This window comes from Thamnophis elegans, chromosome 4 (assembly GCF_009769535.1).
Source record: "Thamnophis elegans isolate rThaEle1 chromosome 4, rThaEle1.pri, whole genome shotgun sequence".
NCBI lineage: Eukaryota > Metazoa > Chordata > Lepidosauria > Squamata > Colubridae > Thamnophis > Thamnophis elegans.
This window is the reverse complement of record NC_045544.1, coordinates 71,023,193-71,034,670: the sequence shown is the minus strand read 5'-3', so window position 1 is coordinate 71,034,670 and position 11,478 is coordinate 71,023,193. Positions and strand designations below refer to the sequence as shown.

The following is an 11,478-nucleotide window of genomic DNA, read 5'->3' as shown; positions in this document are numbered from 1 at the left end:
TTTCCCTCTTGAGGCCCTATCAGAAATCAAAACTGACTTAAAGGCAATCAATCATTTAATAAATCTCCAAGATCTAGAAATGGAAAGCTTTAAAAAAAGGAGAGAGATTTCAGAAAAGATGCTTCGTTGTTCTAGAGGGTTTTTTCTTACCGCTTTCAATAAGCATTAAAAATCAATAAGGAAAGGAATGAATATTTGTTAACTTTTTGTACTTCAACCTTGTCAGATTGAAGCCACCAGACTGTCTTGTGAGATCTGATAGATACTTAGTATTCTTTTGACTACAAAAATGCAAACTTGAGACAACAAAACCACAGTATCATATTTGTCAAATTGACCACCACACTTCTTTAAGAGGCAAAAGATTGAATGCCTTCAAAAATACTTTCTCTATATAATGTAATGTTGCTGTTATATATACATTTTGTTTTGCTTTCATGGAATTTCAAGTCCCATGGGTTAAGCTTCTGGGAATTCTCTCAGAAATGGTATAGGGTCTCCTGCTTGAGCAGGAGGTTGGACTGTTTACAAGCTCCATTCCAACTGTGTCGTTCTGTTATTATTCTATTATTATTATTATTATTATCCCATCTAATAGCAGTCAGTTCTATTGTTGTAAGGTTGTTTCATCCTGGATCTTCAGACCTTTGCTGTATCTGCTACAGAAAGAATGCCAGACAGTTACCCCACTCTTCTGTAAAGTTATCCAAAAAGGCATACAATTTAATTATATAATCAGCAAGAACTAGAAATAGAGCATTGAAATATGGTAACGCAGTATAAAAAAGTAGCTGCAAGTATTTTAACTGGGATAAACTGTTGTAGAAACTGAAACTTGTAGCAATAAAATAGTTTTTGCAGATCAAAGTGGAAAAATAATCTATTTCTGAGGAAGAGTTAAAAATTATGGTACCATCACAGAAAAGGTCCATCTTTAGTGATTTTTTCTGAATTGCTTGGATGATGAGTTCCCAAACAATGATCACACTTTTTAGTCAGGCACTTACAACAATGTTTGGCTCTTTAAACAGCTTAGTGTTTGGCCTTTAAAGTACCCTGTTTTCAAACTGCTTTGATTTTAAGTTTTCATTGCAAAATAAAACAATGCCGTTTTTATGGATCACAATTATTGGAAACCACAGTCTCCAGAATAGCTTTATACCTGAAATGAACTTAGACTTAGTATCTACACTGCTGAAGTCATCAGGTGCCCAATTGGAAGAGGAAACATTCTCAAATGAAACAGTGAATTGAAAAAACAGAGGAGTGCAGGTTTCCAGAGACTCAGTGGCCAGAAGTCAAATCAGACTTAAGGCAATTTGGAAATGCTAAAAGAAGACAAGAATAGCATATGAGAGTTCAAGTAGCAATGAATCAATGCATAGAGATTCAACAATCAGTTGTTGTGTTCATTTACATAATCCGTACTTAGTGTTTTTTACCATCAGCTTCACATGTGAACTGTCTTATTTAAACTGACAAAAAGAAATACAGTATGTGAATTCTGTTTGTAATCATTTACAAGTGAGAATTCATTTATACCTGTAAGTAATCACCTGATACGTTTATCAAGAATGAATCAGCATGTGTGAACAAATATTTGCCAGGGATGCTTGAGAAACAGATTAGCAAAACTCAGAACATTTAACAGCAGAATGCTTAAGAGAACCAAAGGAATAAAAGGATGTGTACTTGGTAAAGAAAGAAATGGAAGTAATGGAAAATAAAAATACAGGCAGAAATATGTAGTTCTGTCTAAATACATGTAGGATCTTAAATATCTGAAAGATTGGTAAGAGCTAGGAAAAATACTACTACTAGTTGGAAGATAGTGGTTGCTGAGTTTGGAGAATGAATGCAAGGTTAGGTGAGGTGGGAACAAATTCTTGAGGGACACCGAATGGTAAAAAGAATATTTTAAGAGGAAAAACAGGGTTATGCATGTGCTGGAACCTTCCCACTGAAATCAATGGGATCACAAACCTTAACTTTGTCTGGACTGTGCCTTAGTTATATGTAATCATGATTTCTCAGTTAAGTCAATATTTATTATACCATGAAAACATTTTATGACCAGAGGTATGTAACTATTCCAATTAAAACACATAAATTAAGATTCCATGCTAGACTTTGAGTTATTGCTCCAGGAAATTCTAATAATTGCATATTTGCTAGTCATTTTTAGTTATAAAATGACATAATGTTACACTTCTGTTTACTTCTGTCAAGCATGTACACATTTATTTATTTGGGTTGTTTTTTTAAATCTATCCTACTGCTGAAAATTCAGGGTGGATAATATTAAGAAACATTTTATTCATGTATTTAATAAATATTTATTACATATTTATAAGGGTGAAATGAAATTATTGCCATGTTAATTAATATCCAAAGCAAATGTGTTATTGGTCCTTCTTCATTTCCAAGCACCCTTTAAAGCACTGTGTATGAAGGGTTTAAATAAGATTGCCTTGGACAATTCAGTATTTATAATTTTTAATCATAACTAAAACCTTGCTATGAGTCACCATTTATCAAATAGTCAATTATTATTTGATTTCCAAGAACTTTCATTTTATTATTTGGTACAGATTCTGCATTGAAACAATACTGTGCAGTCCTGTGATCTCTATTTTGCAACCAAATGTCACATTTCAGTTATAGCTCTAGCAATATTTATTCAGAAGTCAGTTTGTTCAACAACTTAAGACTTTGATCAAAGATTGGTTGTCATACTTGCCCTTCCTTTCCCCACTACAAGCTGACACATTTTTCCTCTTGCTAGTCAACCCACTTGTTTGTGCACTCTCTCCATCCCAAGTCGACTTTTGATTATAGGTAGATTTATAATAAAATTAGAACTTTTGCCTAGGAGTCCAACATTGATTTAATTTCTCACATTTTTATTAAATTCTTACCTTGGTGACTATAACCATCATGGGCATCATTCAAGACATTCTAGATGCTCAGGATACCCCACATCAACCTCCATATTAGCCCTGTTTTTTAAATGTATGCTTCCTTGGCAGGTGGACCTATTTAGAAGCAAAGTACAGAGCTACATCCATTTAGTTTTTTAATGTGGAAGAATGTACATGGGGCTATATGGAATCTAGGTGCACTGAATATAAATACAACTTTAGATTCTAATATCTTGATTTGCAAATACAATGTTTTACTTTTTTAAAATAGAGTGAGATATTTTCAGCTTCAAAATACATGTGTGTCTTCTTATAAAAACAGACCAACTACAGTTTTGCTGTAATATTTCTACATCATCACTATCTTTAAGCTGCAGGATAAAAGATCTCTCCCTCTCTCCCTCTCCCTCTCCCTCTCCCACACACACACACTTTTCCCCTCTGCCACACTGTGCTTTTTCCCCCAACTTAAAAAAATAGTTCATTGTTTCTCCAGCAGAAATGTTAAAAGGCTCAGCTCCACAGCTTTCTTGCCCTGATTCAGCATTTGTTGACATGCCCTCACTACAGAGTCTCCATCTTGTTACCACTGCCTTGAACAATGAGAACCAGCAGAAAAAGATATTTTACACAAGAAAATGGAAAACATTCTATTTAGATATTATACCCTGCAGAGAGGAGGAAGGTGGAGGTAAAGTGGTCTTTGCGGGTGCGGGGGGGGGGAAGGATGTGACTTATTTGGCTCCAATTGGTTCTGTGGGATCATCCATTTCTGGTCTTTGGCCTCTTTGGCTATAGCTTCTTTTGTGAGAGCTTGGAAACCTGATTCTCCAGACACTTTGTTTTTTAAACTCTTAAGAATAATCCGTTGACCTAAAATGAGGCTTCTGCCCTGACTGGACAACCAGAATATCAAGTCTGCTTCATGCTATGGAACACAAAACAGTGGGAAGGAGAGGGTAAAATTAACCAGGTTTCCTGCTTTATGGCAGCTAAAGTTCTCCAGAGAGAACCCAGAAACAATTGAATTGGTTCTCATATCTGCCTCTGATACATTACTGACAGTCAAGTAAAAGAATCTCACAAAGATTATTAAATAAGGAAGGCGATTACTAAATCTTCAAACCCAATTTCTGAGCTTTCTAGGCTGAAGTTGTTTTCATTCTCTTCATACTGTAATAACTATTTGATGAACAACAGACAGCTCCCTTTCTCCCAGATATGTGCATAGGTTCTGAACCTGTCCTATTTTTAATCAACCTCGCCCCTTTCCAGAATCTGGGAATATTAATAACCTCCCTTCTTCCTTCTTCACCAATTATGAAGCCAGGCTGAGGAACATTTTCCACTTGCTCGGGAGATGGTGGAGGACTAAGGTACTAATATTGGACAGGTAAACTATTTTTTCTGTGAAAATTGCTCCAAGAGATGGAACATGCAGGGAATTTGGTCAGAGATGCTGGCAGTTCCATATGCCTATGATTGTCACAACAAAATCAAATCAAAAACAGTGCTGGTATCCCAGAACAGCACAACTCTTTCATATCCTGTATCTGCTGAAGAACACTTGCGGCAAAGATGCTGGCTTTGTGGTGCTAGGACAAATCCATACTTTAAGACTTATTTATAGATGTGAGTCCTAGGCAGATGGTAAAGCCACAAACGGACTGAAAAATCAGCTACTTCCACTGCCATCTCTTTTTTGTTCTTTCAATTCAGCCCAACCATGTATGTTTGCCTAGACTGACATTTATTAAACATAAAGGTTTGCTACCATCATATCGAGTTCTAAGGAGAATATGATGTATGTACGAATTCCAACCTCAAATAGAGTTTTGTCTAGGGATTATATTATATATATATTACTCATTTATATGAAAACATGAAAAATCAACGATCATCGAATTATTTATAAAACCATTGAGAATGTCATTTATCTGACTTTTAAACTAATATCTAAGATTATTGATGTCTTCAAGCACCAGGTTTAGTGCAAACAACTCTACAGTCCAATCAGAGAGCTGCATTTATGATCTTTCAGATAGAAAAGCAATCATTTATAAATACTGCAGACTACAACAATACTAAGCTCCAGAGCTGTAGGAAAAGAAATTTTTCATCATCTTGCAAAGATGAAACAGATTTCAACCTTATTGGGGGAACTGTTCCTCACCCATGGGACAATAATACTTTAATTTATTTCAAAGGTGATGTGCGTACCTCTCTAGTCAGGGTAAAAAATGATATAAAAATGAGGAGCACTGGGGGGGGGGGGATAATACTGCATTTAAAGCTGGTTTTGATCCAGTATAACTTATCTGCATGTTTCAAGTTCCATCCAAAAAGACTGCACGTGTCAAATCATCTAAAAGTATAAACAATCAGAATTGTCTTCTTGAGAGAGCACAAAAATGTTATTGAGTCCAAGACAGATGGGATGACTTTCCCAGCAAGGGAAGACATTGACAAATGTTTAACGATATAAGCACATCAGGTCTTTATGCTGAAAAAAGGTGATTGGCATTTTTCTTCTCTGATGTCTTCCCCGAAACGTTTTCAACTATGGCTGTGGGACAGAGGATAACTGAAAGAAAACAAACAACAAAAGATGGACTTTTACCACTTGTAGAAATCTGCAATCTTACATGATTTTTCTGTTACTTTTTTAAAAAGATAGTTGACAATGAATGTATATCCTATAAACAGGTTTCAAATCTCTTTCTTGTATTGATTGTGTACAGAGTTACATTTCACAACAACATGTTGTAAAAAAAAGGCTTCCATGATTTCTTAACATAGCTCATGCTTAACAGCAAATAGCACAAGTCTTGTATCAGGAAACATCTATAGTTGCCTCTTTTCCCTTCAAAAGAGGTGACAGATTTATGTTAGAATACATCACCTTGACGAGATTTTGTCAAAGAATGGCCAATTGTATCAAATCAGATGATTTTTGTTTCAAGTTTAAAACAATTACAGCACTTTTGCGAAATGGTTTTCTTCATCTTTATAAACCACTGCTATGAATGGCAATGAATATTCCTCAACCCGTTTTACCATTTTAGCGCAGCCAATAGAAACAGAATCATATTAATGACTGGGCACAATTACCCGCTGCAAAAACAAATAGAGGCTGAATGCTAACAGAAACTCAAAATGGGACTAAGATACAAAAGAAATGAAATCAGCAGTTCTACAGTAGTTCCACAAGAAAAAAAAAAGAAAAAGAAGAGAAGGGGTGGAGAGCATTAAAAATTCTGATTTAATAAGGAATGAGAATGCCAATCAACCATGGTGTATCAATAAGCCATAAATAAGAAAAGGAAAAATTGGTTTGCATGAACTAAAGTCATGAATATTTCTCCTGGTTTTCAGAGATACCTGAGTCTGCAGAAAATCCACCTCTTCTGTAAGCATCTGCCGCTCCTTGTATAACTCATTCTGTTTGTTGAGTAATTCTACAAGCTGCTGGGCAGAAGACTGGCAATGCTTGTCAAGTTGATGTAATCTGGATCAAATATATAAAAAAGAACAGAATTATAAATGTAAAAAGCATGAGCAAATTTGCAAGGGGTATTCTTTGGATTATGGAAACATCGCCAGGCTACATTTACTAGCTTGTTGAAGAAAAGTTATCCAATAGCACACACAATAACAGAGTTGAAAGGGACTTTGGAGATCTTCTAGTCTAACCCTCTGCTCAAGCAGCAGACCCTACACCATTTCAGACAAGTGACTGTCCAACTTCTGATGGCAAGCTGTTCCACTGATTAATTGGTCTCACTGTTAGGAAATTTCTCCTTAGTTTTAGGTTGCTTCTCTCCTTGATTAGTTTCCATCCATTGCTTCTTGTCTTGCTCTCGTGCTTTGGAAAATAGGTTGACCCTTCCACTTCCTTGTGGCAATCCCTCAAATATTGGAACATTGCTATGTTATCCCTAGTCCTTCTTTTCACTAGACTAGATTTACCCCATTCCTGCAACCATTCTTTATATGTTTTGGCTTCCAGACACCTAATCAGAGCCGAGGTGGCGCAGTGGTTAAATGCAGCACTGCAGGCTACTTCAGCTGACTGCAGTTCGGCTGTTCAAATCTCACCGGCTCAGGGTTGACTCAGCCTTCCATCCTTCCGAGGTGGGTAAAATGAGAACCCGGATTGTTGTTGGGGGCAATATGCTGACTCTGTAAACCGCTTAGAGAGGGCTGAAAGCCCTATGAAGTGGTATATAAGTCTAACTGCTATTGCTATTGCTATCACCATCACTGCTCTTTTCTGCCTTCTTTCCAGGGTCTCAACATCTTTTTTACAATATGTTAACCAAAACTGGAGGTAGTATTCTAAGTGTGATCTTTAACTAAAACTTAATAAAGTGGTACAATTTACAATACTGATGTCACCTTGAAGCTGACCTGACCGAAGCCATCTTGGAGCTTCAGTGTTGCTATACTGGAGCTGAAGGATAGGGAGAGGGGATTAAAGATAGCTGGGGGTTTGTAGCCAAAATAAAATACTTTCTCTTGGGAACCAAGGACATTCTCACACCTGGCTAGAGAAAGGAGGAGTGAGGTCTTCAGACAACCAGACAGTGTTCTGATTGGACCATGTGACTGATTGAGGTTGAGAGAAAACTTTTAATTAGGTGAAACCTGGGAACCTTCAGTTGGTTTTCATCAGATCTGTGCCAATAAGATATAGCCAATAAAGCTATTTGAGGAATTCATCTGCCTCGGAGTTTTGCTTGTTAGGGTCTATTACTTAGAACCCTGAAACTGATTGTAAAAGTATAATCTGGACTTAGATCTATTGAGATTCTGATGTGTTTAATTAAATGAGGTCCTCCCTTCCAAGCTACATATATATCAGGCCAAGATAAACATAAAACATATATGTAATTTTTTTTTTAAAAAACCACTCAACATCTGCCTCCTGGTTATAGAATGGCTGTGGTGGCCCCTGAGTCAAACCATTCATTGATTAAAAAAAGTGAACTAGCTTCCAATGAATTGTTGCAATGTAATGTTACTAAAACAGTAATTGGTGCAAACAAGTCACAATAAATGTTATCAGTTATATGATAGACTGGACCCGCTACGCATTTTGCCAGCAATGAAATTCCTATTGTTTCATAGTTTAAAATAATAGCTACAGAATAGATATTTGAGACAGTCGAAAGGAGATGCATAAAACCAAAACCTGGAGCCATTCAACTTACTCTTTTACTCTCTTAGGTAAACATACATTTTATGAGACACTGTCATTAATTAATGCAAACTATGAAAAAAAAGTTTTGGGATATGTCTTATTTGGCAATCCAAGGGCATTTTCAGGCTGTATATTACGAAAACTGTTTGATGTAATATTTTTGAAGGGTAGAGTTCATTGATTTACATGGCTTCCCAGAAAACTATTTGGACAACTATCTGTCAGTGATGTTTGAAATTCTTGCCTAAGTAGTGGGGAAATTTCATGGGTTATGTCTGCCCCCTTCTAATTTTATGAGTCAAATCTCCAGGTAGACAAGAATAAAGGCTTTTTTGAACCAGGAGTACAGATGCCAGCCACATCAACAATACACTGGAATTTCTCTTCCAATTTCTGTTCTAATTCTTAATCTAGTTTTAGTTGGCGGTTGTTTTTTAATTGATTTATGCTGAATTTCTCTTGCTTAACAAGGTTTGCATGTCTTTATAAACTCTTTAACTCTACTGTTCAAACATTGCAGCATCCCCTTTTCTCATTTGTATTCCACAACAGCCTTTGTAAATCAATTCTAATCTGTTCACCTACTTCACTCAATCTTGAATAAGGAACGTGTTTTGACTGACTTATCCTTTTCATTCATCTCCTCTCTACTTTCTATAGCAGATGTTTGACCTGTTTTTTTTTTGGGGGGGGGGATCTGATTAATGATTTGTTTATTTTGATTTTGGCGTCAGGATGACTCTGGAAAGCTTGTTTGCTTTTTGGGCATACAACAGCCATTTATTGCCACAAATAGCCAGTTCAAACATGACACTTTTGGAAGCAGAAGCCCTCTCGGCCACTTAGTGACGGGACAACTTGTTCTGACCACCACACTCCTAGTCCCAAGCAAGGGCCTTTCAAGTACTGAGGACAGTTATGGTGCCTGTTTCTCAATTCCTCCTACTGAGATCAGATGAGAAGAATAGTGAGCCCAGCAGGCAGCATGAAAGTGTCACTATCTGGTTCTGCTATATCTCTGTTCTTCTGTTTTTGTTCTGAAACTGGGAATACAACTAGCTGCTTCCAAAGCCAAAGTGCTGAGCTGGAGAGGCAGATGGCAGCCACAGCAGCCTTGCTTTCTTTGACCAACTGCAGCAGCATAGGGTCCTTGGATTGTCTTCTGCCCAAGGCATCTTTTTGCCCTCCATCCCTGCTTGTGAAGATAACTGCTATAGCCAATAAAAGTTACCTGCCTCCCGGTTGACATCTGTGAAATTAAGAAATAGTTCTTCATTCTAGAGCTTGGAGATTTGGGTAGGAACCTGACCCTGAGGAGAGCTGGGGAATTATAGTGAAAAAAATCAAGATGGTGGCCATTAAGGTGTGATCAAAATTTGCTGTTTTTTTTTAAATGGACAGAACTTCAACTGTACCATCACAGCCACCATGACTTTTTTTTAAACCATGCCTTGCTAGCCACATCACTACTATGCATGCCTTTGGACACAACTCCCAGTCTGAAGCTTAGTCCAACAGCTATTAGAACAGACTGATTCCCTCTAGCTCCAAAATAGGAAGAAGGCAGTTCATGCAACCTTTCTGATGAATAATACTAATATTAATAACACTAATAACACTAATAACACTAATAATAATAATAATAATAATAACAACTTGAACTTTCTGATTCTACAAAAAAGCACCCTACTTGGAACAGCTTATATCCTCCGACGTTACCTTAACAGTTCCTAGGTCCTTGGTTAGGACTCGAGCTGTTGAGCTACCAACCAGCCCCAAAGGCTGATTAAACAACAACAACAACAACATCATCATCATCATCATCATCATCATCATCATCATCATCATCATCATATACTTTATTCATTATCTGTTTCATGTTTAATTAATAAAGTATATAATAATAATACAGAGAACTAACAAATTCTGATTCTGGGATAAGCACTGTTCACCCCAAGGGAGTAAGCAGGAAGTGAAAAGGCTGTCAGGTTCATGTCCTGACTCAGATGGAAGGGAGAGGAATGAAAGACTGAGGTTGTTTGCCTGCAGAGGTACAGACAGCCTGTGCAAAGAATAGCACAGTTCACTAGCTTGCCTGGCTGTTGTTTTAGCAGCTAAGAAAGCAGCAGCAGAGAGCAAATAATACAAACAAGTGGCCTTATGTTCAAACACCTGTGACATCAATATAATTAGTCCAATGACAAATTCCAGGTTGATACCCACAAAAACACAGGCAGGAATAAATGAAGGATGCTTTTATGAAACAATTGACCACCATGTCCTGAAAAATATGAAATACCTGCAACACAAAAATAAATTGTTAAAATAACTGCAAGGACACCAACCAATCACCCCACTTCAATGTTAACCAAAAATAGTATGGGAAACTGGGGAATCGTGGAAGCGCTCTCCCTCCATGTGTTTGTGAAAAATTGGACAGGACTTCTCCATAGATGGCTTCCTTTATGTCAAGATAATATCCTCCATTACTGCAGAAAGGCCTGTTGGGACTCAATCCTTGAAGCTTTAAAACTGAGTTCTAGATCAGGGCTCTAAAATTCATGGTCCGCTGGCCGGATGTGTCACAGGCTGGCCATGCCCACACCCGGTTCAGCAAAAGGGAAAAAACTCCCGATACGTCACATGCTGCCGCCGTGAGTTTGACACCCCTGTTCTAGATTGTAGAGATATCCTTGTGCAGGATCAGTAAGTCTGAATGTCTTAAGAGGTGAACATAATCCCATTAGAGAGGGCCAAAACTTGGATATGAAACTGTCACGTATCATTAGCAGAGTATTTCTCACTGTAAATTTGGTTAAAAATGAGAAGATGTACAAAAATGGCCTGCCTAATAGAAAATAAATACATCTCCCAGGAGCTAAGTTGCTTCAGTGTTGACAAATAGAGGACATCGCGAGGTACATAATTCCCCTTTGTGGAATGACACACTTGCATGATTGAATTTGTTCACTAACACTTGTCTGTTCACTAAGACATGTGAAATATCACAACATGAAACTATGCAGGAGGTATCCAGTTGCATAGTGGCATGGCAAGTTCAGCTGCAGTGATATTAATTTTTCTAATCACTGTTGGGTTTTCTGATACACCTTCAATGGTGCAATTGTGAGGCTCACTTGCAAAAGTGCATAGTATTTCAAATGGTCCCAGCAATTCTAACCCAGTTGTATGAATGGCGGCCTTGGTTGCTCTTCAAAGTTGTTGAAGGGAAGGCAACGTACTACTGTACCTGCTTCATAACACCTCTAGTAATATTTTCAGATGGAGAAAGAGGTTTGTGTGTCTCCCTGAGCAGCATATATAAAAGTGAATGTACACTAGGACAAGTTAAAA

General features: G+C 37.3%; 1 protein-coding gene across 6 annotated transcripts in view; it reads right to left on the bottom strand.

Moving 5' to 3' along the window:
* Positions 1-393: 393 nt before the first annotated feature.
* Positions 394-11,478, bottom strand: part of SDCCAG8 (SHH signaling and ciliogenesis regulator SDCCAG8) — a 112,252-nt gene continuing 101,167 nt past the window's right edge. For 3 of the 6 annotated variants that reach the window (XR_004255172.1, XR_004255173.1, XR_004255174.1), the window contains one exon: positions 6,363-6,429. Coding sequence is in view for 2 of the 6 variants with exons in the window: in XM_032215214.1 (XP_032071105.1) it covers positions 5,482-5,505; positions 6,303-6,429 (151 nt within the window). In the remaining 4 variants the exon portion in view is untranslated. Of the gene's footprint in view, positions 5,506-6,302; positions 6,430-11,478 lie in introns of those variants that run through there. The other 3 variants (XM_032215214.1, XM_032215215.1, XM_032215219.1) reach the window with 2 other exon arrangements.